We start from the raw sequence: 27,344 nt of genomic DNA, 5'->3' as shown, positions 1-27,344 counted from the left end.
ACGGTGAGCTGCTGCTCACCGTTGGGAATGCTCTTAACGCCTCTGCATAATGACGTAATTAGCCTTCCATTAAACATCAATTATTTTTCTGTGTTGAATTGAATCAAATATCTTATCCATCCCTTAAAAATATTATTCACTTCTTTTACTATGTGAATAAGTATTAGTGTGTAAATAACTGGAAATAAGATCTATATATTATATTATTGTAAATAATAGGTGAATACCTGAATGGTGAGTTAATATTTTTATACGCACAATTCCTCTTTTTTGTCCTCGTTCCATTAATATTTTAATACAAATTAAGCATACCTCATCTACATATATAGGTCCTTCAAGTGCTATTCACTTTATTTTTCATACTCGTCATTTTTTTCATTTAATTGTCTTTTAATAACTTCAATATTGACGCTAGAGAATTTGGAGGATAATAAATCGTGAACTAAAAAGCAAAACTGAAACTGAAACATATTTAATACTGTATATTTTACTCCATATTTTTCAAATAAAACATGGAATAATTTAATGGATGGGATAATTTATTGGGGTTAGTATTGTCATTTGAGGTTAAGTGCGCATTGCGTTGGATATTGGGGGCAATATGCCGCGTACGCTTAGGCCTCGTTTGATTGGCAACATAGGGTTGGGTGAGATAGGGTTTTTTTATATGGTTTTGCATGATATGTGTGATAGGCCTTATCTGAGTATGATGTTTGATAGCCCTGATATTGTTTTTAGGGTTTATTTTATTGTCTTTGATTAGGCAATAGAAAATGTATGATAAGATGTTAAATAGTCTGTTTTGTCCTCATAATTTTACTCAATACCCCATTTTGTCCTTGCAGCCCTAAATAGAGTGTATTCAAGTTTCCGCCCAAATCATTCCCGCGCCTCGCCGAGAACCACGTTGGTGACGAACGACCTCGCAGATATCAGGCAAAAGGCATTCGAACTACTTAATTCCCATCGCCATTCGCCCTAATTTTCATATTGACAGGTATGCATTCCTTCGAACCACTTAATTTACAATGATTAACCAAGTTGATTGCTGTGAATGTATGAAATCTGGGTTCATTTGGCCTTCGTTGGAATTTATTGCTGTAAAACTGTATGAAATCTGGGTTCATTTGAGCGGTGTTTATACTTTCTCCAATGTTGGTGTTTGATTTTTTGGTATGTTGGTGTTTGAGCGATTGTATAGGATTTATAGTGCATTGTTGCTTCTGCCTCTTGGTAGATTTTGGGTGTTATGGCCTCTCAACACCATGAAGTTAGCGAGAACGAAGGAAGTCCAGAGGGTAATGTTGTTCTTGATTCATGTAATCGTTTACTATGGTATGTATACTCAAAAATTCGAGATTCATCAGTTGTTTCGAGCAATAGGTAGCAACGACTTCTATCCGAATAGGAACTCAAAAGCTGACAGGTCTAGACGCATATGGTCGGTCCGTGAAGAAGAGATCCTAATGGCAACTCTAAAGGAGTTGGCAGCTAATGGATGGAAATCCGACAATGGGTTTCGCTCTGGTTACCTGGTACGCGCGAGGGAGGCGATTAAGCGTGAATTTCCAAATACCGATATCCTCCCACACCCGCACATCTACTCCAAAATAACTACTTGGAAGAGGAGTTATGGATCACTAAAGATGATGCTAAACCACAGTGGCATTGGCTTCAATTCGGATGGTACATACCGAATTGAAGCCGATGATGAACAGTGGGCACTTTTTTGCAAGGTATGTATAGTTGTATTTGATATTTGGTTTGCAAAATGGTTTTTTTCCCTGCGTGCCTACTGCTTAGGATTCATAACATTGAATTGATCACTGCTTATATAAATCTTCATTTTATAGCAAGGTCCGTAATGTGCTATTTGCTTTGGGGTTTGGAAAATGGTTTTTTTTTTCTCTATGCGTGCCTACTGCTGGAGTGATCAGTGCGTTTATAAATCTTGATATGTTTGCTTTGGATGTTTGTACCCAGAAAGACAGACATGCGAAGTACATGAGGAACAAATCGTGGCCTCAATACGAAGACTGGAATGAGGTGTTTGGTCAGGACCGTGCGGATGGTGAACGTGGTATAGACGTGTCTGCTGCTGCGGGTACAATATACGGCCAACAAAATGAAGTTCCAGTCGATGAGGCCATTTCCCCCCACATGACGTTTGCAGAGCTATTTCCTGACGAGCCAATCCCGGACGGGATCCTTCCAGACATGATAGACGACAGCCAATCTGTAACAGAGGGTGGAGTGCCTGGATCTAGTGCTGGTGTTGATGTCGGGACAGTTTCGGGGGCGGGGGTGCGTCAACCACATGCCGTGGGGGCTGCATCTGGGTCGGGGTCCGGTCCAGAACAAAAACTAACTAAGAAGGTGATGAAGAAGCGAAAGGTCGAAGACAAGATGGACGGCGTGCTAACGCTCATGGGACAGCTTCACAGCGATACTAATGATCGTTTGACCGAGATTTCAAAGAGAATATGATACGAGTTCGATCTAAGCAATAAGCGGGCTGAGGTCTTTGACCAACTGAAAGGTCTACCCGGCTTATCTCTTAAGCTACAATTCTATGTGAGTAAGAAGCTGGTCAAAGAACCCGAGCTACTTGACCTGTTTCGGGGGTTGCCGGAAACTGCTCGTGCAGCGTTTGTCTTCGACCTATTGGAATCCGGCAACATGTTGCAAGGCTGATCTTGGTGACGAAATGGTTGGTAATGTTTTTTTGCTTTCATGGTGCAGCAGTTGGTGGTTTTGTTTCGGGCAGCAGTAGCATTTGGGAACTCTTGTGTATGGCCCTGCTTTTGTATGCATTTTTTGTTATTTTGTGATCTTTACCTGAACATGAAACTTTGTTATGCATAGTTTTTTATGGAACCTTATTTCATAATGTTAGCTTCTTTGTTAATGTCTGCTTAGTAGTGTTCTGATTAAGTGGTTCATGTACACACATGAGGCTTCCCAGTACACACCCAAAGATTAGATAAACTAAAAGACTTCATATTAAATAAGTTGAACCATTCCTACCACAAAACTAGTCATTTCCATAGACCTACAAAACAAAAGGTTGCGACACATGGTTGGCGCCTCAGGGCACCATAACCTTATTTCGGGGAAGGACTCCAAGAAGCGCACGACTCTCCATCGGGTGGCGACAAGTTGACCATTTTTTCAGTGTTATACACAATAGGCAATGAGGTACTGGGACGCGCATGGAAGCTTGGTTTGTCTGCTTCAAAGAGCTTACGCCGAACAAACGTTGAGGAGACCGGCATCGGTGATGTCGCTTCGTCAGAGATTGCGGGTGAATCAATTAGCCGGTTTTGCATTGGCGCCTCCGGGACGTCGGAGTCAGAAAGCACTATGACCTCCGCACTGTTGTCTAAAATTGTAATCACCTCGTCGGGGATTTCAACCTTGACGTCGTACGGGCCAAAGAAACTCGCAAGAAGGCTGAAATCTGGCTCGTCACGATAGTAATACGCCGCCGCCGAAGCATCCCTCTACCATGCAAGGTTACGCAAACAGAGTGCATTATATTTAATGAATGGATGCGCGTTCATGATTTCCTATTAAAAAGCACACATTTTCTGGACTTAGGAAAAAAACACATGTGCTTCTACGAACCTTGAATATAAACTTCCACGTCTCATCCGTTGCGGCCACTATTCGGTCTTGATTATTCCACTGGACACCGTTAGTCTTGACCAATTTTTTAAACACACGAACCTAGCCTTCAATAATTTAACACGCACTGATATATCGTCGGTTGTAAGATCCAATCCAAAAGGATGATTGATCACATCACGGACATTGCGGAGCACCTCGGCCGGCACATTGCCATCTTCCCATTCACGTCCGGTCCTCAGAGTGATCAGCGTCGAAAGGAGCATGGCATCCATCTCTTGGGTCCACTTACCCCTATAGAAGAACATTGCTTGTTGAGGTATTTTCAAGCTCATTGTGTAAATAGAAATCTGGCTCGTGACGATGGCTGGGCAAATTGTTGTAGATGATATTTGTCACAAAGGGGGGCACCCTTTTCTACCGAAGGAATTTATGAATTGTGGTTGAGCAATAAATATTGTCTATCTTACCTAGCTTTGATTGGAAATGATGTTGGCAGGTAGTAGATATATTAATTCCACAAACATACACTTTGACCACAACATGACAAATTGTAAAGCTTCCACCCGTGATGAATCACTTCTCCAATTCTATAAGCAAGCTCTGTGCATATAATTCCAAATACTATGCACCATTTGTTGTATAGACACCTGACAGCATGCGTTTATGCATTGAGGCAGTGATATGGCTTATCAAATCCATGTCTTGCAACAGTGACAATTGTGGTTGAGGGTGGTTAAATAAGCTAGTACAATATCGAGAGCACCCATCCACATTTCACCAAACATTCCCTGCGTCTATGGATTACCCTCGGTTCCCTTCGTTCATGAAGAAAATCTCGATAGAGCACTGTCTGACTGAGTTGGTTAGTTCTTCATCCTTTTTCGTATGTACTTGGTTGTTTTATATCGTATGTTGGTTGTATTGAAGTAGGTGGGTCGTTTATTTGCAGCGCATACCACCATAATTTGTATCTCTACATGGATCACGGCTAATGTTTGACTGTCGTCTAGTCATGCCGTGTGGAAGGAGTTGGCCCGTGAGACTCCTGAACATTGTGAGTGGTTGCCATTTCCACACTGGTTGGGCCAAATTTTGTCTCGCGAACAACATTATTCACGATGACGTCCTTACATTCACTATGGTTGATGCGGGCATATTCCATGTGAAGCGCTATAACCCGAGGACGGGATGTCCTCGACTCAATGATTTACAAGGTCAATTCCCGTAGACCAACTTTAATCTTGTTAGATATATGGTTGCCTCTGTATTTAATTATTTGCTATGCATTAACGTCGCAGAGGAAGGTGTATACGGAGACTCGGAACACAGTTGTGCTCCGGACGTGGAAACGTCAGACGACTATGTGCCATCGGACACGGATGGGGGAGACTCATCCGATGAGGAAGAGTATGTGCCGGACCCCGAGGTTTTAGCTGATGATGGTTGCCCGACTTTCACTGTAACTTTGGACAGCTCAAACATTTCCCGTTCTCTAGAGATTCCGATGGCGTTTTGGCGTCGCCACATTCGGATGATATCACTGCAAGATCCGGTTTACTTCAACATCAACGGAGACTCATGGTTCATTGTTTTTGACCACAGTGCCACCAAGATTTGGGTGAAACGTGGATGGCGACGTTTCAAAATTGCCAACAACATTGTTGTTGGTACGCGCTGCCATTTCAAGCTCATTGATCGGATTGACGTCCAGTTTTATGTGTGGTTTGATCGGCCTTAATAAGTATTAGGAATGATGTGAAACTGTTTTACGTATGGAGTATGTAATAGTGGGTGCAATATGTGTTTCGGCTGTGTCGAGGTGATTAAATTTCACCAAATTTTCAGTTAGTGTTGTTATTACAGTCGATGTTAAGTTAATATGTTGCCGCCTGTGTATGTGATGTGATTAACTCGAATATCAAACTAGCTGATGTCTCTCATCTATCAAATTGTATGCATCAAATTCTAATATTGCAATATCGCAATTACGAAACTTGAAGTAACAAATACTAATACAAAATAATGTCTCCCTTAAAACAATTAAGCACCAAGTCTTAAAAATTTGATGTCTCCCTTCTGTGGAAAAATGTCACGTTACAACAGAGTAGAAAATTGTTTAGAATTCATACAAGCAAACGAGTAATACATAAAACAATCTATCCAAACTACAAACCGATTTAAGGAAAGCATAACTCAAGAATCAATTTCAGAACAATCGGACTACCTATCCATTATTTCTTTCGGCCCACATTGCCCTTGCCAGATCATCCTTTTTTGTATTCCATATTGCTGAGGGTTCCACACTGCTGATATTATCACAAACCAACGGAGGCTCATTATCACTTTCGTCATCACAATCCTCGTTTACCAACTCAGCCTCCACAGGATCAACCACCATCTGACTTCGTATGTAATTGTGAAGTAGAAAACATGCGATTATTAGGCCGGTTTGAACGTCTATCGGGTAAAAGCTTGCTGATTGGAGGATACCCCATCTCATTTTCAGCACGGTAAACGATCGTTCGATGACGTTCCTCGCCTTAGAATGTCTGAGGTTAAAAAGCTCTGCCGCATTCTGGGGAGCTTGCCGACCGACGCCCCATTCCTTAAGATGGTATCGAACTGCTTTATAAGGAGTCTAGAAACCTTCAGCGTTGGGGTATCCATTGTCACATAGGTAGTAGCAACCTGTAATTGGATACCATGTGTTATCAGAAAACTTGCTACGAATTCAAGTGATATTAACTGAACCAACTATATGAAACTTAACTTTGGGAACTTTGAGGCCTAATGGTCTGCTGACAGCATCTCTTAAAATCCGCGAGTCACCCGCAGAGCCCTCCCATCCGGGTAATAGATAAATGAATCTGAGCTTGGGGTCACACACGACCAATGTGTTGGTAGTGATGTGGCCTTTACGATTACGGTACCGAGGAACATCAGCAATGGGAACACGCACATTGATATAAGTACCATCCAAAGCACCAAGACAACCCTGTATATAGATAACAAAAACAATCAAGCATTATAACGAAGATTTAAGGAAGCATTACAATCTGTATATGTACCTTGAACCATTTCCACCTACGCCCAGGGCAATCTTCATCTATGGGGGTGGGCTTCACCAAAAAATACTATGTAGTGTGAGAATACCACGGAGTACAATGTGTATGTACTTTGACACAGTCTGAGACGACCGCATGAAATTATGCCCAACGATGTGAGATTTCTTGTGATGTGCTAGCACACAAAGGAACATGGCTACTTGTTCTTCCACACTGACTAGTCTTTGATCAATTAATCCTACCTGGTCCCGGAGAATGCGACATAGATGCCCAAAGGTGTTCCTATCCATCCGTAAATTATCTACGCATGCCCTATCTGTTACACGCACTAGTCTATCCAGCTGACGTACATGAGCCGGAATAGAATCTAAAACCAATGACTGATTTAGACGATCCCAACGTTTACGCTTGCGGTTTTTAGGGCAAATCAATGATATCATCAAAGAGATCAGCAGCAGGTTAATTTGATAGTTGCGTATAACCTCTTCAAGCAAAATCAACACGATCGTCATGTCATTTTGTGTATATGAAACCTGATCAACCCGTCCATAATAGACAATGCAAACTTCAATTCGAGTTTTCAGATTCCTAGTATAAACTTACACAGCGAAGGCAATCGTTTGAAACCTTATGCCTACCACTTATTTCTATCACAACAACCTATACTACAAGCATCAACTAGAAGGTGCATATACCAAAAAAATTACCAATTCGTATTACGTTCAATCCATATCACAGAAAAGATGGAAACATACACATTCAGATCTATTCAAATGCGTAAACAATGGTGCGCTATGGAATTCACATACCTCACCGACATCCCCTCCATTATCCATTGACCGTCGGTTACACTATCGAAAAAAGTTTGCTGCGCGATTCCGATGAAAATAACCAACACACCAATTCAATGTTTGCAATAAAGGGTCAATTATGTAATTAATGAACAACTGAATCGAAATTCTTACCAATTAGCCGTCTGAACTTCAATTCGAACAACCCCTATTTTATAGCCTATAATCCCACAACACCACATACAATCGGCAATATGCGGGGTCTTTTAGACAATCCGACAATCGGGAATGACGGCATAAGGCGTATCGGAGCCGATAAGCCTGATACGCATACCCCTAAAAACTGTGTTCGTATCTTAATGCGGCCCGGGTTGGTGGTTGTATCCCGGGTCGTTGTGCAACACTGTCAGGGCAATCAAACTCTAGACAAGCCCAAGATAAGAGTGCTTATCTCACCCTATCGGGCCAATCAAGCGAGCCCTTAGCGGGATGTGGTGGAGGAGTGGAGTTATCCTGTGTTTGACGGTGCGGGTGAATCCTATGTGTCATATGATTACTTTACAAAATTAATCTGTATTTTGTTAAGGAAATTTGACTAATAAGATGATTTACACATTTTTGTTGTGTTTTGTTAAGGAAATTTGACTATTACGATCCCAAATTAAAATAATGTCAAATTAGTGGCCAAAAATGCATATGCGTTAAATTACTTGTCAAAATAAATAGTAAAAATAAATTTAATGCTTAAATAAGAAATGCGGCCATGGCTTTGCGATGTACGAAAATAAAAGGACACCATAATTTCATTAAATCATAATTTGTAAATGGTCCACCAATTTAAGAAATAATTAGTTTGATAGGTCAACCGTTATTTATTTACTTTACTATAAATAAAACTCTAGTCATTTTGTACAATGGACATGTAAAATAATAAAAATAAAACTCTATTCACTTTGTACAATAAACATGTAAAATAAGATGATTAAGCGCAATTCAATTTATAAAATGTTTTTCCTCTCTCTAATAGGTGCCATCAATACATTTAGTAATAACTGATAATATTTGTCTAAAATCACTATTGTTAATTTTTTTTACTAAAATAAAAAAGAACTCAATTTTTAAACATAACACAAATTGATGTTCCATATTATAGGGGTAAATACATAAATATTTCACATTTGTTCCATATTAATACAAAAAGTTTGAAGTTTACATAAATCATACAAAAAGTTTCATTCGTGTTTCGATTTAATACATTCCGTTATTTGTGTTCGGATGTTGTTAACTCGCTTTGTATGTGAAGTGCAAAATGTTCCATAATTGTTTCAAATTTATAAGTGAAAAAATAATTTAAATTGAGATATTTATAATCATTTAAAGCTTAGAGATATTTTTCAAAAGTTAGTTACGACTGATTTGTTGTAAATTGATCTTAATGCCGTTATTGGCGTTTTTATTGATCGTATTGACCGGATCTGATGATCTAGGTTCTTGATTTAAATATCTAATGACTATTATTTGATTGTAATTACCAATTAAGTATTAAGTTAGCAATATAACATTCCGCTTATATTTACCTGTATTATAGCACTAACATATAAAAGCCTAAAATAATTAAATCCACAAACCCTTACTGTAAAGCGCGCCTCCAAAATCACTCTCTCCCCCGTACCGGCGAAACTTGCCCTGCGTGCCGCACCGCCGCGACACCTCCCCGCCTGCCTCTCCGTCCGTCTGCTTCTCCGGGCTCGTGGTGGTGTGTTGCAGCAGTGATTAATTTTCTTCATTCTACTTACTAAGGAACAGCTCGAAAAAGAGAATGGTGTCGTCAAATATAAGAGATGTTTTAACCTCATTCAGTCCGAATTTGGACTTGTTTTCCATCACTCTCGGTGATGGTCGGGTGAAAGTGCGTTTCTTTCATGCTCCATCGATTTTTAAATGCTATAAATTGTTGAAAAATGTGATTGATTTTTACTGTTTGTTTGTAGTGTTCCTTAATTTGATTTAGGTTGTTGAGTTGTTAGATTTTTTATTCATCGTTGTATCAAAATTAGGGATGTAACTTACTCCTGAGCTATTCAGAGCTCGACTCAGTTTAAGCTTGTTTACTGATTTACTGGATAAAAGAACCTAATGGTAAAAAAATAGCTGAAACATCTATCTAAATTTAGAAAGCTCAGTGGGATCGAATAAGCTCACAGTCTCAAACTATTTGTAAAATAAAGCTCGAGGCTTGGATTTATACTAAATAAATGAAGCTTGAGCACGACAGTATTTGACTGAATTACACCCTTTATAAAAACAATGAAATATGATGCTATTACATAGTTCCTACATGCATTCATTTGCTGGGTAGTAGTTCGTAAGATAGGAGATTTGGATGTGGATAATAATTTAGTTTGTCAAACTCGTAGATATGGGACACCGCGAAGAATCAGGTGCAGTCTGAATTTGCTGATCTTGATTCGACAGAGACGAAGAGTGTCTTTGGGAATCAGGAGGGAGGGCACCTTTCCATGGATTATACATGTATGAAGTGGTTTTCTCTGGAGAAAAAGGTTCGGTTTTTGAGCATATATTGTTAAAATAATTTGTTGTATAGTTTTTTTTCTATCAATGCATACTAGCTTATATATGTTACTGATTATTGAATGTTGTTGAACTTCTTTGTTCAGAAGAAAAGAAAGCTTGGGAGTTCCCTGCTGTTGTTGGGGACTGGAGGTGGGGATGTTCTCGCGTTGGATGTGGCTGCCGGTCAGTTGAAATGGAGGGTTAACAATTGCCATCCAGGGTGAGTATCAATATGCTAGTTTCTTTAATCTTTGATGTATTTGAGTTTCGCGGGATACTAAATCTGGATAAGTGTGATATGAAATTGTTAATTTCATCATGGAATTGGATGGTTCGTCCTTTGTTATTTTGTCCAAACACTGACACTAGCTTGATGACTTGCATCGTCTTTTTTTTTTAAATTTAATTAAAGCTGACTTGGCCCTAAATTTTTTGTACTTTTAGCTTTAGTACAACATGACTGTCCTTTTGTTTATATATCAATAAGGGTTAGTATAGGAAAATGAAGTAATGGTTGCAATGATTGAAATTACATCCTTACGGGGACCTTTCTGTCGTGCTTTCATCTTCAACATCCATAAAATTTAAGCATAAATGCATGTGTTTTTGTGCTAATCAGTTATTTGCTCTTCTCTGTTAAAATTGGCAGGGGTGTCAGTGCTATTTCATTTCCTGCACATGGCTCACACATTTACACGGCGGGTGCAGATGGAATGGTTTGTGAGATAGAAGCAATGTCAGGGAACTTGTTAAATAAGTTCAGTGCTGCTTCAAGGGCCATATCTTCGTTAGCTATCTCCCCAGGTACTTCCCACATCCCTTTTTTCAGAAAGTTTCAATGTATAAGTGTCAACATAAACGACTGATAAGTTGTTGCATTTCAAAGCCTGTAAACTGGTTTACAATTTTCCTTCCTCTATGGCTGTTGCAGTCTTCTTATAAGTTTTTGCTAGAATTTGTTATTTTCCTTACTCATTGATTCCTGGTTGGCTACTGCACTAATCAGATGGGAGAATGATAGCAACTGCGGCATCTCAGTTAAAGATTTTCAATTCCACAAACCATAAAAAGCTGCAGAAATTTTCTGGCCATCCCGTGAGCTCATAGTTTCCTTTCTTTAGTTCCTACAATAACTAACTTTATTAATTAAATTTTTTTCTATATGAATTGCTGCTAATTTCTTTCACTTTTTCGAGCCTTTTGTATAGATCATTCATATTTCTCCATTTATATTAGGGAGCTGTGAGATGCATGATTTTCTCCGAAGATGGCAAATATGTGCTTTCTTCAGCAGTAGGAGAACGATATATTGCAGTTTGGGAAATTGATGGTAGCAAAAAGAAATCTGGTTCCGTTGTCCTTGCGATGGACCATCCTGCTGTATTCTTGGACAGCAAGTTTGTCAACGCCGGCGATGCACATGATGCCAGTCTATGTGTTTTGGCTATATCGGAAATTGGTGTCTGCTATTTTTGGCATGGGAAGACTATTGATGAGCTGCGCAATTCTAAACCTACAAAGATATTCGTACCTTCTGATGATGAAGTTCTACAGAAACACAAGGGGGGAATTCCCAATGTATTTGCTGGAAAGCTACAGAATATTTCTATGCCTGCATCTGGTCACGTGTTCCTCGCATACGGTTTGCTTATAAAACCAACATTTGAAAAAGTTATGGTTCAGCCTGGAACAGACTTACAATTAAGTTTTTCACACGATGGTATCCTATTACCAACCAGCAAACCCCAAAATTCTAGAAAAACTTCGCACATCCGTAACGAAGGCAAGTCAGATGCTCCTTCTACACAATAAGATGCATCCTTGGTTGTTATGAAACTCTATATGGCATCACCATTACCATTAGCTTGATTCAAATGTGCATCTGCTTGCTTGTTATTATCAAACATGGTGATGTTAATTAATGTAGCTATCTTATCCTTAATGCGGTATTAACTTTTATGTACGTATACATATATGTTGAACAGTTACTGCTCTCGATCCCTCAAACATAGGGGGTGCATTAGGCCCTGTGCCTCAGATGCTTGATTTGGTTACTGGAAAGAGTGAAGCCAAACCTGTTGGAGTCAAAGGTATGCATGGAGAAATTCACCCCGTTCTCTTATTTATTTTATGCTTCATTTTCTTTGTTTGTTTCTTCATAAGAACCACGTCAATGGTTTGAAAAGATCTGTGTGCTCTCTAGCCTCTACTCAAAGAGCAAATCTTCCATTGCAAATTATAAATTCTCTGTGCTCTCTACTTAAAGAGCAAATCTTCCATTGCAAATTACTATAATGGAATCATGCAAATGAAAGCAATAAAGATTAAAGTTGCTTTTTACAAGTAGGCCTTGTGTCATTGAGGCATTTGTCACAAGGATTACATAGTGATTATGAAGTTTTAAAGACCAACACACTGCTTTTTCAACTGTTGTGATCTTGGAATATAGTGTGTGACACTGCATGATGCTTGTCTCTTCGTAAATTGATTGAGAGGAACGGATGCACAATGATTATCTGACTCATGCTATGTACAATCCAGAAAAAGATGAATTAGACACTGTTACGCTGTGCATGGAGGATCAGCTGAGATCTTTAGGGATACTCAGCAGTATGGATGATGCATTAAGCTCGACATTGGTCTCTAAATACCTGAAGGGCATCAATCTTGATGCAAGTACACCACAGAAAAAGGTATTCTTTATGATGAAGTTTTAAGCTCGTGTCTGTTCCAGATATTCGGATATAGTATGATAAATTTGTCCATAACTCTATAGGTGAAGACTACTGTTTGGTCCCTGGAACCTAGTGATGCATTCGACCTTTTAAAAGGATTGGTGGATGTTTGGCAATCCAGGTCTGATCTCTGAAAATCCCGGAACTCGAATGTGATGTTCTTTGCTATGATAATATTCAATTTAGCTCCTGCACTTGCAAATTATTACCCAAATTTTGCAGAATAAAATATGTTTCTCAAATCCATATTTCGTCTCCTCCTTAATATAGTTATCTTTTGCCAGATCACACAGCAGCAAGTATGTTCTCCCTTGGATATCTTGTATTTTGGTGTGTCACAGTGGTTTCATCAAATCTAAGGAACCAAAATTTCTTGATTCCTTATACAAGGTAAACTGATGAATATTACTCAAAATATCCAAGAACATTATCATCAATACGTTAGAATTACTTAATATTGTCCTTTTTTGGCTTATGACTCACTTTATGTACACTCCGTCTTCAGCTTGCCAACGCCAAAGCACCAGCAATGAACTCTTTACTCCAGTTATCTGGTCGTTTGCAACTCGTGTCTGCTAAGGTTAATCTTTCGAGTTCATGTAAACCGAGTTTCCCTCTGATTGTTTCTGTGCTAATGAGCTTTGCATTGTGAACAGATTGACAAGGCTGTGAACAACAAGAGTCTTGTCTCAGAACGTGATGTTGAGCACGAGGATGAAAGCGAAGATGAAGATGTCGATGAAGTTGTTTATGGAGTTGATGATGATTCTCAGACAGACAGTGAGAGTGATGATTAGACATGTTTGTAATAGAAAAGGGTAAGCGATTAACCCCAAATTTTGTCACCATTGTATTATGCAGTTATGCAATTCATATTAAACAGTTTTGTTTTAATCAATATTCACAACATTAACAGCATTTTGTTCGTATAATTAGATTTTCTAGTCTATAGAGTTATCAGTTTATAATCCATTTTTTCTCATCATGGATTATCACTTCACCAACTAATGAAATCAATCCCACAATCTTCATAATCATTTCTTTTAAAATATCGACATATAATTGTCGTTACAAATGCAAAAATACCGTTTTATGCATTCAAACTTAACCCACAAATTAAAAAAAATCTCATTATCAACCACAATCACAATTAAAATTGAAAACAATATCAATCAATAAAATATAAGGTGAAAACACACAATAATCAATCAAATTATTGAATACTAGACAAATAAACTAGGCAAAAACATTGGGGTTTGCCAAGAGATAGGCTTCAATAACTTTGTATATAGCCATGGCACTCTCTTTCCCGGCCTTCACCTCTTCCTCCTTCACCTCGTACCCTCCAAACGACCGATACTCGCTCGTCATCTTGCAAACGCAGCCGCCATCATTGGAGTTCTCGAACTTAATCTCGTACGCGATCGATTCGATCTTGTCGGCCAATGCATCGCCCTCAACCATCGTGTATTTGCACACGAAGTTTTCCTTGTCTAGTTCATCGATACGGTTCTTCATGTACTTAAAGTGACTAGCTGTATGAGTTAACAATTTAAGATTTTTAGTTTCTTAAGATAGGGAACTTTCAAAATATTCACATTATAAAAAAATGAAAATCATGAAATAATTAATAATTCAATGAGACATGAGTTTATAAAAATGCTTACTCTCGGTGAAATTTACTTGCTCGATGCTTCCAACTCCTCCATCTCCTTGCAATAATTCAACACTCTTGATGAATTGTGGTAGGAGTTTTGGCAATAGGGTGTTCGATTCTAGGATCAATGCCCTAAATGCACGTGCCGGGGCAACCGGGCTAGCGAATTCTTGACTAATTTTCGTAACACCCATATTAGCGAAATCTATAATAGTACGAGATATATTTTTATTCAAGAGAGAGAATAATATGACTATATGAGATATGATATTGAAAAAATTAGTGATAATTATATGGAAATAAGTTGTATATTTATAGGTGTGTGAAGGTTTGTTAACAATGCACTTGATCTATATTGAACACGAGTTATACAAAGACTTCAAAGTTGTGGGGATTGGAAATTCTTTGTTTACACACCTTTGAATTTTCAAAAATGAAATGAAATAAAATAAAATAAAATTCATAATGATGTTTATGTCACATTTTCTCTACACCGGCTGCTTTATATTTGGAATATATACGTGGAATTAAGACCACTTATGTTGACGCCAAATTAATTTTGACTTTTTAAATTTTTTTTTAAGTTTGAATGATTTTGTTATACTAGTATATATGTAAGCCCTTGATTCTTACTTGTGAACCTAAAATCAAAAGAGGGAATTGAACCACTTGATTATTATGTGTGTTTTTTTGGTTGTTGGGTTTCCTTTATTTAATCCTTTTAAATAACTATTCTTATAGTTAAGACTTTTAGGTCGAGATATTTACACGCACAAAATTGTAGGTGCGTATACGTTTGATTAACGAAGTTTGTTGCATTAATCACAAAAATCATAAACATATTTCGAAATATGCAAAAGCCAACTTTTCTTTGTTTTATTTTTCAAAATAATTTATTTATTAGTATTTTTTTATTGTATATGGCAAATGAGAGCAACGGAGTTTGAACATTAGCGTTAATTTTTTTCTATACGCTGATTTTTTTTTTTGTTGTTGTTGATTCAATTTTTTTAATCTGATCTGCTTCTGTATTGTGCCTATGAACATTTATTTTGTGTAAAAAAGAAACGGAGTTCGAACATTGCTTAGAAATGAAGTATATATGGTTTCCAAAGATTACGATGCAATCAACCCAAAAATGAAACGGCATCGTTCCGCCAAAGAAGGCATTTGAAGCCCACTTCCCTTTCGTTTGGTATGCCATATGAAATTCATCACCTTCAATATATATATGTTTTTGCTTGAATCAAGAAAAAAAATCCACAAAATATAAATAACCAAAAAAAGACATAAATAACCATACATACAAATTACAATACTCCAAAAAAATGTTAATTATAGGCATGAGGGTGTGCCAAAAGATAAGCTTCCACAACTTCATACATTCCAACAGCTCTATCTTTGCCTTGTTCAATATCTTCTTCTTTAATCTCCATATTATCCTTTGTATAATATTCACTTGTAATCATGCAACGACACCCTCCAAATCCATATGCCTCAAACTTCACCTCATGTGTGATGCGATCGAGCTTAGCCATCAATCCATCCACTTCAATAAATGTGTACTTGCACATCAACTTTTCTTCGTCTAGCTCATCGATCCTATGCTTCACGTAGTTCAACGGACTCGCTGCAAAAAATTTATTTATGAAATCGAAATAAAAAAAAAAGTGAAATTCTAGTAGTAATATATTGAAAAACACACCTTCTGTGAAATTGATTTGTTTGATGGTTCCCGGTCCACCGGTGCCTTCGAGGATTTCAACGTTCTTGATTGATGAAAACATAAGTTGGGGAGCAAGATTGTGAGAATCAAGGATCAAGGCCTTGAACATCCTATTTGGGGTCACTTTTGTTCTAAAGGTTTGTGACACTTTGATCACCCCCATTTTTTTTCTTGTATTTTCCACACAAAATTTGAGATGGGAATATGATTCAAATGGGTTGAAATGGGAGGGGGTTTGAGTTGAGGGAATAGGAGGAAGATGAAAATGACTCTAATTGACTTGAAGAAAATAAGTAGTCTTTCATAATGGGAACCTCATTTTTGACCCATTCAACGTGCAAAGGGAACCTTCCCATGTGAAGTAGAAGTCCTTTTTAGTTAAATCACTATTTTTTGCTTAAATGTGATTTGAGAATATTAGTTTTAGTTAGTGGTTTAACAAGTAATTAAGAAACTAGGTGGCTACACATGTTTGATACCATGTGAAGATTTTCTTGGAAAATCTCGAGGTGATGGGATTAAGTTTCCGGATTCTTTGCAGACTAATTATTTGAGCAATATTATTATATAAATAATAATTTATATTGATAAAATGTGAGATTATTATCCCTGTACAATAAAATATAATAAATGTTGGAAAGAGTTTTAGAAATGAGTTTATAATAATGATATTAATTGCACCACCCAGCCCCACCATTACATTAGGTAAGTGTCGGCATGAACATGATGGCATCCAATCACTTGATGCACCTAACTATACCGACATAAGATTTTAGAAGGTTTTTGTTTTGTGTGTCAAATAAAAGAGAGAAAATATAATTTTTATATTAATGTAAGAAGGAACTTTTTTCAAAAATGGAAAATGTGACATCTTTTGTAAACAAACTAAAAAGAAAAGCGTGACATCTTTTATGGAACGAAGGGAGTACTTGTTATGAAAATATTTTCAGTTAATTGAAAGTTCAATTCGGTTTAATTGAAACGACCGAAAACCAGCCCTAATGAGGTGTGGTAACAAGTGGGTCGTATTATGCATTAATTCTCGTGCCTTTCCAAATGTCTTTTATCTTTATATTAATCCATACGCTATATAAATCTCAATGGAGGTACAGCCCTTAAATCATGAAGATTTACAATGAATCTGACACTTTACTATATGAATTTGTGGACCACCGTTCAAGTCCAATATGTAACAAAATTTTCATGTTTTGAGTTCAATTTAACTCACTCCAAATTCATAGTATTTCATCTGAATGTATTATAGTATATGATAAATATTTGTTGTATAATAACTCAACCCTATAAACATATCATCTTTTATTTAATTGATTTGAGATAAAGAAACCATTAATGTCATATAAAAAAAATTCTCTAAATCAATACTCATACTACCAAAGCAATCGAAATAGATTATCATAAGATACTTGGTCTATGAATAACCATATAAAACGAAATAAAACATATCCATTTCATCACCACGAAACATCTTATTTTCCACCCAATTCATGTAGAAATTGAGTATTAGGGATAATTCTTGTGTATTTACACTAACTTTGGTACACTGTTAATATAGGCCTAATGAGAGTTATACAAGGTAAGCTTAATTATGGTAGAACCGTGTATAATATCCCTAATTGGTGTGATTGATTTCCCCTGATCTTCTCCCTTGATTCTATGTAATCTTTGCTTCAATTGTGCAGGATATTTTGGGGATCTTCCTTCCAACACTCCCCCTCAAGTTAAGCGACGGGATTCCCGAAGTTTAACTTGCTCAACATTTCTTGAAAGATCTTGGCTGATACGGCTTTAGTCAGGATGTCTGAAATGCCGATCAATTTCCACGTGTTTGAGATTGATCTTCGGACTTCACATATGGGATTTCTATTATCTTTTCTTCAAGATTCTCCTTTATGAAGTGCCGATCAATTTCCATGTGTTTGGTTCTATCATGTTGCACCGGATTCTCTGAAATGCTGATTGCTGCCTTGTTGTCACAGAGTAATTTGCACGGTTTTTGTGATCCGAGGTTCAGCTCCTTCATCACCCTTCTAAGCCATAGAATCTGCGTGAGTCCACTTTTGATGCCTCGGAATTCAGCCTCTGCACTTGATAGAGCCACTACTTTCTGCTTCTTGCTCCTCCAAGTGACTAAATTTCCGCCCACAAATGTGAAGTATCCTCCTGTTGATCGTCTATCAACTGGGTTTCCGGCCCAATCTGCATCGGTGTATCCATGGATGTTAAGATGTCCATTTTTTCGGAACAGTACCCCATGTCCGGCCGTTTCCTTCAAGTAGCGCACTACTCTAAGTGCCGCCTCCCAGTGCTCCTCCTGTGGGTTATGCATAAACTGACTAAGTACCCCAACTGCGTATGCGATATCGGGTCGAGTGTGGGATAGGTAGATAAGCTTTCCCACAAGCCGTTGGTACCTTCCACGATCAGTTGATACGGCTCCTTTGATTATTTGGAGGCCATGATTCTGTACAATGGGAGTATCTGTCAGTCTGCACTCTAGCATCCCCATTTCCGTCAAGAGGTCGAGAACATATTTCCGTTGGCTAATGAAGATTCCTTTTCCGGATCTGAGAACCTCGATCCCAAGGAAATATTTGAGATCTCCTAGATTCTTCATTTCGAACTGTGCAGCCAAATGTCCCTTGAGATCGTCCATTTCTTCTGTATCATCCCCTGTAATAATCATATCATCCACGTAGATTATAAGACAAGTGATCTTCTCTCCTCTCTGTTTGGTGAATAAGGTGTGATCTGAGTTACTCTGCTTGTATCCATAACGCTTCATTACGTCCGTGAATCTCCCGAACCAGACCCTCGGTGACTGTTTTAACCCATACAGAGTCTTCCTTAATTTGCACACTTTGTCTTGCCCAAATTCCTCTGTGAAGTCAGGTGGAGCGTCCATGTAAATAGGATCCTTCAGTTCTCCATGAAGGAAGGCATTGGTGACGTCATACTGATGGAGTGGCCAGTCTTTGTTTGCTGCGATAGACAGCAATACACGTACTGTGTTCATCTTTGCAACGGGGGAGAATGTTTCAGAATAATCCACTCCCTGGGTCTGCGTGTATCCTTTTGCTACTAACCGCGCCTTGTATCGTTCAATACTTCCGTCTGGTCTTCGTTTAATTGTGAAGACCCATCTGCAGCCCACTGTATGTTTCCCATCGGGCAGAGGGCTTACTTCCCAAGTGCCATTCCGTTCCAGCGCTTTCATTTCGACTAGCATAGCTTCCCTCCAGTGCTTGATTCTGAAGGCCTCTTCAAAGGTTCTAGGAATGTCTTCTTCACAGAGTGCTGCATGGAATGCCCGTGCCATTTTGGATATGTTGGCTTCGGCGAAGTTGGCCACTGAGTACCTACTTTTCCTTTCTCTGGGTTCCGGGGAGTATCTCTTGGGCGGAATTCCTCTCGTGCTCTGCGGCGGAAGCACATACTGCCCTGTATCCTGATCAATAGTAGTATCTTCCTCTTCTTCTTCTTTTGTACCAAGTGAGTCAGAAACAGTATCTGAAGTTTCATGATTCGGACTAGATATTACCTCAGATTCCGTTACGGTTGGATCAGAGGAACGCGGTAGAAGCGTTATCGGGGTCGTCCCTGTGGACGAGATCGGCTCAGGAACAGTGCCAGCTTGTTCTGTTAGGTCCGAATCGAAGTTACTTGGCACATACCACCGAAGGGAGTCATTTTCTCGGGTCTCCCCCTGTCTCGTACTCTCCCCCTGAGTCCCAAGGTGGTAGTAGAATTCATTTTCAAGAAGTTGCAGTTCATGGTGGTAATCACTCGTTTAGTTTTTGGGTCATAACACCTATAGCCTTTCTGGTTAATCCCATACCCCATGAAGACGCATTTAATGGCACACGGTGAAAATTTATTCCTTTCGTGCTTGGGAACATGGACATAAACCGAACACCCAAAATTTTTAGGTGGTAAGGATAAGGCAGGGGGAATTTTGGTTAGGGTGGATAGGTGATCGAGAGGAGTTTTTCAGTTTAGGGTTTTTGTGGGAAGTCGGTTAAGGAGGTAGACGGATGTGGCTACGTCTTCCGGCCAAAAAGATGGTGGTACTTTCGAGTCAAATAGGAGAGCCCGGGTCATTTCTAGGATGATTCGGTTCTTTCGTTCTGCCACCCCGTTTTGTTCTGGTGTGTGTGAGCAAGAGGTTTGGTGTACTAACCCATTTTCTTCAAAAATTTTTGTCATTGGAGTGTTTAAAAATTCCCCCCCATTATCTGAACGAAGGATTTTGACAGATGTCTGAAATTGGGTTTGAACCATTTTGTAAAACAACACGAATTTATCATATACTTCAGATTTGTGTTTCATGAAATAAACCCACATAGTTCTACTGCAATCGTCAATAAATATCACAAAATATTTAAATCCAAAGCTTGTTCCTATAGGCGCTGGGCCCCACACATCAGAATGAACCAAAGAGAAAACAGTCTCAAGACGAGTATCATTAGGTTTAAATGAGTTTCGGTGACTCTTGGCCAAAACGCATGCTTCACAAGAAAAATCTTTAGGAACAAAAAGTTTAGGAAATAAGGATTTCAAATAACCCGGAGAGGTATGTCCCATCCGACGGTGCCAGAGCCAAGCATTTCGATCAGTGGACCCGTGAGCAAGCATCGCCGCACCATCTCGTCGAGCGATCTCGTCCACAAAGTAGAGCCCGCGACGTTCAGTGCCACGTCCAATAATCTTCCCCGTCCGGATATCCTGCAACATACAGAAGTTTGGATGCATCAGGAGTGAGCAGTTTAAATCCTTAGTCACATGACTTATCGACATCAATTTCTGAGACAATTTAGGCACATAGAGGCAATTGGGAATATGTACGTTAGGAAAGATTTCTATAGTTCCTGCCCCTTCCACTGGTGTTACCCCTCCATTTGCAGTCTTAATATGTGATTTGGGTGTTTTATGAATTTCCAAAAAATCATTCCTATCATATGACATAGTGTCGGTTGCCCCACAGTCAAAAATCCACCCTGTCTGGTTACTAATTTTCCCATCCCGGGCTTCAAAAGCATATAAAAGATTTTCTAGGGGCGCAAATGAATTTTTGCAAATAATGGGGTTACTTATGCAATTACTAACGCAATTACTAACAGGCTGGGGGTCAATTTTATAATTATCAACATGCTGGGGTTCAATAATGGTATATTTTCTGAAGTGGGGTTGAATTTCTGATTTTCTAAAACTTGGGGATTTAATAGCAGAATCGAGTTCAATAGGGTTAGGGCTTGCAAACCCTAACCCTTTACCTCCTGTCTCCCCGCCGTCTAGTCTGAATGAGGCGATCATCGCCTCGGCTGGTTTCCCTCCACCGCTGCTCTCGCTGCGTCCGCCGCCGTCGGTTAGGAGACCTCCGGTATCAGTTTTCCTTTCTTGAAAGGTTGTTGCCTCTCGCTCCCCTTCTGTCTGATTTCGGCCTCCGTTGTTTGTCCCGATAGCGACCTTCGCCTTTCCGGCCTTCTCCTCTTCCCACCACTCTGGATATCCTACTAATTGGAAGCAAGTCTCCTTTGTGTGTTTTTGCATTCCACAGTGGGAGCACCAAAGTTTGGATTTGTCCGGAAGGTTGTTTCCCCGGCGGCTGGTGGTGTTGCGTTGCGTCGATGGTTGCCCTCTGTTCTGTGGTGGACGGTATTCGCGTGCCCCGAACCCAAATCCGACCCCCGATGATGTCTTACTCCCGACAGCGATGGAGGTCGATTCGGACGCCGGCGACATGATCTTGAGTCGAGCCGCCTCCCGTTTCACCCATCCGTACGCTACGTCGGCTGAGGGGTAGGGATCCTCTTTGAGGATCTCCCGTCGGATCCAGTCGTATTTCTTGTTTAATCCGGTAAGAAATTTGAACAATCTCAATTCGGCCTTGATGTCTCGGTACTGTGCTATCCCTTTATCGCAGCAATTTACTGTTTTGTGTGGGCATCGATCAATGTCGATCCACAATCAGTGGAGTCTACTCCAGTATGCTTCCAATGTTAATTCTCCTTGTATAACTCTGCTCGCCTTGTCTCGCAGGTCGTATATGAGATACGAATCCGCCGAACTTGCAAAAGTTACGGCTAACGTGTCCCATAGTGCTTTCGCCGTTTGGTGATGCGCAAAGTCGGCGATGATGTTGGTTTCCATATTGTCGATAATCCAGGAGAAGACTATCAAGTCTATCTCCTCCCAATCGGTATACCCTTTCTCCCCCGGCTGTGGTGGAGGTGGGACACCGGATATATGGCGGTAGACTCCTCGGCCGCCTATGGATACCTTCATTAAACGCGCCCATAATGCATAGTTTGAGCCGTTTAGTTTGAAGGCTACGGTAACACTCTTGCTCGATCTTATTTTCTCGGCCACTGGTTCGACCGTCTCTGGTTTGTCTTCAGACATTTTGGCTGGTTATTGTTCTCGCCTTCTTGGTCGAGAAAGGTATAGGTTTGGGCTATGATGATAATTTCCTGAGCCCCTGCTCGGATGCCATGTAGAAATTGAGTATTAGGGATAATTCTTGTGTATTTACACTAACTTTGGTACACTGTTAATATAGGCCTAATGAGAGCTATACAAGGTAAGCTTAATTATGGTAGAACCGTGTATAATATCCCTAATTGGTGTGATTGATTTCCCCTGATCTTCTCCCTTGATTCTATGTAATCTTTGCTTCAATTGTGCAGGATATTTTGGGGATCTTCCTTCCAACAATTCACATACATAGGTTGGGCAAAAACAAACTCAAAACACAATACATAGCCAAGTTCGTTGAAAATTCATCTTCACAAATTCATGCATAACTCTCTGGGTTGGCCAAGAGATAGGCTTCCACAGCCTTAAGCAAACCAGCTGCTTTCTCTTTCCCTGCCTTGATCTCGACACCCGGTTTCGTATAATATGTACTACCACTTTTGCCCTTGGTACCACCATCTTCGCTAGCTTCCATCTTCGTTTCATAAGTAACCTTTTCGAGCTTGTCCATCAATGGATCGCCTTCGATCAATGTATAAGAATACGTCATTGTTGCCTCGTCTAGAGCATCAATTCTATGCTTCATGTACTTGAATTCACTACCTGTGCATGTAACATAAACCGAACTTAGTTTTGTTGCGTTAAGGACCTGATACGTATTGTAACGAACAAGTTAAACAAATTGTAGCGAAATTCAAATGTATAGATAGGCCTTGGACAAAATTTGTTGGTCAAGAAATAGAATTTAATGTAAAATGCAAAAAAAAAAATTGGTCAACAAACTAATTAGTTTAATTTATATTTCTTGATCAAACTAAAAATGTAATTATCTAATAAAGAAAAGCAAGAAATTCTGCAAAGTTGATTTTCTTGATGGTTCCAGGGCCTCCATTCCCTTCAAGAATCTCAATATTTTTGAGGGCTTGAGGGGCAATTTTGGGAATTAGGTTATCGCCGTCGACGATCAACGCCTTAAACAGCCGCGGCGCGGCCACGGTGCTGGTGAACTCCTCCGTGAATGTCACAGTCGACATATTGTGAAATTTTTTAGATCACTTTTACTAATGAAATATACTTGATGATCAATTGAATATGAATGAGTTTGTGTTGAGAGATGGGAATTTATATATGTAATTTGATATCATAGATTATGTATCAACAAATTTTTGCAGCCATTTAAATCTTTTGATGGCATGAATTGTAAGGTACCATTAGAGATAAGTAGATATCAAAATAAATGAGTTTATGAGCATATTGAATACCAGCCGAATAGTATGGTTGTTGATAGGAAATTTAGAATGTCCCACTTTCATTTATGATGAGGTAAAGTTAATGTTTTGATTAGCCACTTAATTAAAGTTGCGTAGTGTGTTCGAATTGATATTTTAGATCTTCTCAAATAAAATGACGTCATAAAAGACATAATTTTATGTCACGTGTTAGAAAATAGAAAAAACTTATTGATATGAAATAGTATCTCAATTTTTTATTTGATTAAATTCACATAGGTGAAAATGTCGCACGTTAATACTGATTTTTTTTTATAAACAGAAAAAAATGTTCAAGCCATCTAAAAAGAAGAGCATTGGGACACAATTCTCTATAACAAGCTCCAACAAAGCTAACTGCACAAAATACTGATTAATTGCAACCTGTTCTTTTTTTTTATTTCGAATATAAATAATAAAATAATACCATTTTCTTGATAGTATAAATAAAGGTATTTAGTTGATTAATAATTAATTTAAAGGCCATATAAATTGCAAAGTTAACCGGTCAATAATTCTGTTTTAGTCCAGTATTAAATATACTAGCATTTTATTCTTTTTATGGGTATGCTTACACTAATAACTCTTCAATTCTATATATATAGAAATTCATTATTAATTGTATTACCTTTAACATCTAAAATTTTCAATATAATTAATAAACAAATAAATATTCCAGAAGCAGATAAAAACATATATAATTATTTCTTCAACCAATTACATTTCAAGCAAATAAAGGATGCCATAAAAATACACACCTTGTACATAAACACAAACAAATACAACTTCAAACGACCACATTATATAATTTATTTCTTGGAAATTTTGAAAACATTGATAGTTCCCTTAAATTTATTAATTATTACTAGTACTCATGAGGATTTGCATGGAGGTGAGCCTCAATTGCATGGAAGATAGCCTTTGCCTTCTCTTTCCCTTCCTTGATCTTCTCCTCCGTGATGCTGTGGTGCTCCGTTTTGGTGTGGTATGAGCTCGTTGTTTTCACCACGGAGCCGCCGTCCGGGCCAGCATCGACCTTCACGACATACGAGATCGAATCGATCTCCTCTCCCAAAGCATCGCCTTCAATCACACTATATTTGTATGTGCAATTGGCCTCATCGATTTCTTCCACCTTGTGTTTTGCAAATTTGAATTGGCTACCTATACGATCATATACATACAAGTTGTTAGATGGTGGGTACACTTGTTTTTATTTATTTTTCAATTTGGTAAGTGATAATCTTCTATTTAACTTGTCATGCACATTTGGATATTTAATTTCTACGTAAGAAAGCAAGACAATGGCTACATTATAGTATTTCAAAATCAATTGGAATTAAATGACTTAAAGGACAATATTGCCCTTAGAGACTAATTATTATACTTAAATCTAATTGCATTAGATTTAAAAGTTCCTCAAACATTTCCAAAGCAAGATTGTATTGTAAAGGTGTGTGACTCACATATAAATATAGTAGTAGTATAATGTAATGTAAAGTGATTACCGAAAGTAAAGCATGCTAAGTCAAATGTGACAACCCGAAAAGGAAAGTACAATAGAGATAGCAGTAGTTACCTTCACCAAAAGTGATCAACTTGATGGTACCAACTCCGCCATCGCCCTCAAGAATTTCGAAGCTCTTGAAAGCCCCGGGGACGACCTTGGGGATGAGGTTGTCAGAATCGAGAATGAACGACTTGAACAACCTAGATGGTGAGATGGTGGAGACGACTTCGTATTCGTAGGTCACAACACCCATGATGATAATGTCCTAATTTGAAAAATGTTGGAACAAATGGAAGAGAAGAAGAGTTTTAATGTGTTGTAAGGTTGAGTTGTGAGTTTAAGGTTGGAAACAAATGCACTATTTATAGGTGAACTTAGGGTTAATATTGGCATAAAAGAAAATAATCCCATCTTTATTAATTAATCATGCTACTACTTTTGTCTATGTCGGGATAGCAGTCTATATTTTTATATACATATTAGCACTCCCCTCCGTCCCAAGGTAGATGTCATAATTTCCTTTTTAACTTGTCCCATAAAAGATGTCACATTTCTTCTTTTGGAAAAAGTTCACTCTCACATCAATTATAAAATTATATTTTCTCTCACCACTTAACACACAAAATAACATCTTCTAAAATCTTGTGTCATCTCTCAAGTGTGACATCTACCTTGGGACGGAGGGAGTAATATTTTATAAATGGTGTACCAACTATTACAGATCAGACTACATATATGTATAATTTGTTAAGAATTAGAAATATACTTAAGAATTTCTCTATGCATGTGGGGTAGGTAGTATTTTATACGTTGATTAAAATGATTAATAAGTATGTATCCATGAATTTGCTTCTCTTCTAGAAGTTCTGCAGGTTGGATTACATTACAATCTCACGTGCTATTAGGTTAGGATGTAAGTTTGAAAATTTAATTTACACATATGATGCGATCGTATAGATGCAAATTGCAATACCCATTGAGTGAAATGTTATGAACCAAATGAGAATATGATATCACATTAGTTGGCCTATTATGTTATTTTTGTCTCAAGGTGTAATGATATGCAAGTCGAACTTGGCTCCGAGATGTTTGTTCGGTTTTAATCAGAATAAAATTAAATGTTTTTCCCCTCCGAAAAAAGTGAGTTCAATATTTAATTAAAAAAATTATTGCATATCGTATACGGTTAACGCAGTTTGATCGAGTCTTATGAGACAATGATTTATTTTACAAAATTAAACAGTACAGAATCGATCTGCGTTTCTAACAAATGATTATGGTTTATTCAATTTCTCTAAACCGATTTTTGGTAAGTTTGTAATAGTGAATTAAATCAAGAAGTTATTAGATCAAACAATAAACTACTATTCATTAATCTCATATTCACGGTGAGTCTTCATTAATTAAATATATATACGATGAAGGCATTTAATAATTATGTGCACAAGTAACTGACTATGAATAGAGATGCCCAAGGTTTTCGGTTCCGGCGGTTAACCGCAAAACTGTAACCGTCGGTTCCGGTTCCGAACCGGAACCGTGACTTTTTTCTTGAATCGGAACCGCCATATTATGAACCGCGGGTCGGTTCCGGTTCCAAATTTTACGAACCGAAACCGTGCTGGAACCACCGGTTCTGGACGGTTCCAAACCGGAACCGTGAAAAACCGTCGGAAAACCGTGAAATCTAGCTGGAACCGCGAAAAACGGTCGGAAACCGGCGGTTCGGAACCGTGAAAAATCGTAAAAAAAAAACCGCCGGAAAACCGAAACCGGAACTGTGATAGCCTCACGGTTCGGTTCCGGTTCCACATTTCTCGAAACCGGAACCGCTGGTTTACGAACCGTGGGCGTGTCTAACTATGAAGCTTATAAGCGTGTTGTCAACGTAACGCC

At 38.5% G+C, this 27,344-nt stretch overlaps 8 protein-coding genes across 8 annotated transcripts; 3 read left to right on the top strand and 5 right to left on the bottom strand.

Moving 5' to 3' along the window:
• The first annotated feature begins 998 nt into the window (after positions 1 to 998).
• Positions 999 to 2,487, top strand: LOC121797046. Its single transcript, XM_042195783.1, has 3 exons — positions 999 to 1,298; positions 1,384 to 1,736; positions 1,984 to 2,487. The coding sequence occupies exons 1-3, from the start codon at positions 1,250 to 1,252 to the stop codon at positions 2,485 to 2,487; spliced, it is 906 nt and encodes a 301-aa protein (XP_042051717.1). The 5' UTR covers positions 999 to 1,249.
• A 2,155-nt stretch (positions 2,488 to 4,642) lies between these two features.
• Positions 4,643 to 5,368, top strand: LOC121797045 (putative B3 domain-containing protein REM4). The gene is made up of 2 exons (XM_042195782.1): positions 4,643 to 4,844; positions 4,929 to 5,368. The coding sequence occupies exons 1-2, from the start codon at positions 4,643 to 4,645 to the stop codon at positions 5,366 to 5,368; spliced, it is 642 nt and encodes a 213-aa protein (XP_042051716.1).
• A 3,740-nt stretch (positions 5,369 to 9,108) lies between these two features.
• Positions 9,109 to 13,713, top strand: LOC121797479 (WD repeat-containing protein 43-like). Its single transcript, XM_042196242.1, has 12 exons — positions 9,109 to 9,395; positions 9,904 to 10,047; positions 10,165 to 10,280; positions 10,710 to 10,864; positions 11,067 to 11,155; positions 11,297 to 11,843; positions 12,046 to 12,150; positions 12,602 to 12,753; positions 12,837 to 12,916; positions 13,080 to 13,185; positions 13,301 to 13,375; positions 13,452 to 13,713. Exons 1-12 carry the CDS (start codon positions 9,306 to 9,308, stop codon positions 13,590 to 13,592), a joined length of 1,800 nt encoding a protein of 599 aa, XP_042052176.1. The 5' UTR covers positions 9,109 to 9,305; the 3' UTR covers positions 13,593 to 13,713.
• A 90-nt stretch (positions 13,714 to 13,803) lies between these two features.
• On the bottom strand, positions 13,804 to 14,715 carry LOC121793458 (major strawberry allergen Fra a 1-2-like). Its single transcript, XM_042191462.1, has 2 exons — positions 14,463 to 14,715; positions 13,804 to 14,330 (listed from the first exon to the last, which is right to left on the bottom strand). Exons 1-2 carry the CDS (start codon positions 14,644 to 14,646, stop codon positions 14,032 to 14,034), a joined length of 483 nt encoding a protein of 160 aa, XP_042047396.1. The 5' UTR covers positions 14,647 to 14,715; the 3' UTR covers positions 13,804 to 14,031.
• A 947-nt stretch (positions 14,716 to 15,662) lies between these two features.
• On the bottom strand, positions 15,663 to 16,489 carry LOC121793457 (major allergen Pru ar 1-like). The gene is made up of 2 exons (XM_042191461.1): positions 16,158 to 16,489; positions 15,663 to 16,082 (listed from the first exon to the last, which is right to left on the bottom strand). The coding sequence occupies exons 1-2, from the start codon at positions 16,339 to 16,341 to the stop codon at positions 15,784 to 15,786; spliced, it is 483 nt and encodes a 160-aa protein (XP_042047395.1). The 5' UTR covers positions 16,342 to 16,489; the 3' UTR covers positions 15,663 to 15,783.
• Positions 16,490 to 20,542: 4,053 nt separating this feature from the next.
• Positions 20,543 to 22,578, bottom strand: LOC121796097. Its single transcript, XM_042194833.1, has 2 exons — positions 21,470 to 22,578; positions 20,543 to 20,921 (listed from the first exon to the last, which is right to left on the bottom strand). Exons 1-2 carry the CDS (start codon positions 21,936 to 21,938, stop codon positions 20,884 to 20,886), a joined length of 507 nt encoding a protein of 168 aa, XP_042050767.1. The 5' UTR covers positions 21,939 to 22,578; the 3' UTR covers positions 20,543 to 20,883.
• A 125-nt stretch (positions 22,579 to 22,703) lies between these two features.
• LOC121796098 (major allergen Pyr c 1-like) lies at positions 22,704 to 23,829 on the bottom strand. The gene is made up of 2 exons (XM_042194834.1): positions 23,523 to 23,829; positions 22,704 to 23,275 (listed from the first exon to the last, which is right to left on the bottom strand). Exons 1-2 carry the CDS (start codon positions 23,702 to 23,704, stop codon positions 22,990 to 22,992), a joined length of 468 nt encoding a protein of 155 aa, XP_042050768.1. The 5' UTR covers positions 23,705 to 23,829; the 3' UTR covers positions 22,704 to 22,989.
• Positions 23,830 to 24,611: 782 nt separating this feature from the next.
• Positions 24,612 to 25,778, bottom strand: LOC121793709 (major allergen Pru ar 1-like). Its single transcript, XM_042191751.1, has 2 exons — positions 25,518 to 25,778; positions 24,612 to 25,102 (listed from the first exon to the last, which is right to left on the bottom strand). The coding sequence occupies exons 1-2, from the start codon at positions 25,699 to 25,701 to the stop codon at positions 24,804 to 24,806; spliced, it is 483 nt and encodes a 160-aa protein (XP_042047685.1). The 5' UTR covers positions 25,702 to 25,778; the 3' UTR covers positions 24,612 to 24,803.
• Positions 25,779 to 27,344: the final 1,566 nt, after the last annotated feature.

Source organism: Salvia splendens, chromosome 3 (genome assembly GCF_004379255.2).
Source record: "Salvia splendens isolate huo1 chromosome 3, SspV2, whole genome shotgun sequence".
Lineage (NCBI taxonomy): Eukaryota > Viridiplantae > Streptophyta > Magnoliopsida > Lamiales > Lamiaceae > Salvia > Salvia splendens.
The sequence above is the reverse complement of the archived record's forward strand: the minus strand, read 5'-3'. Positions and strand labels throughout refer to the sequence as shown.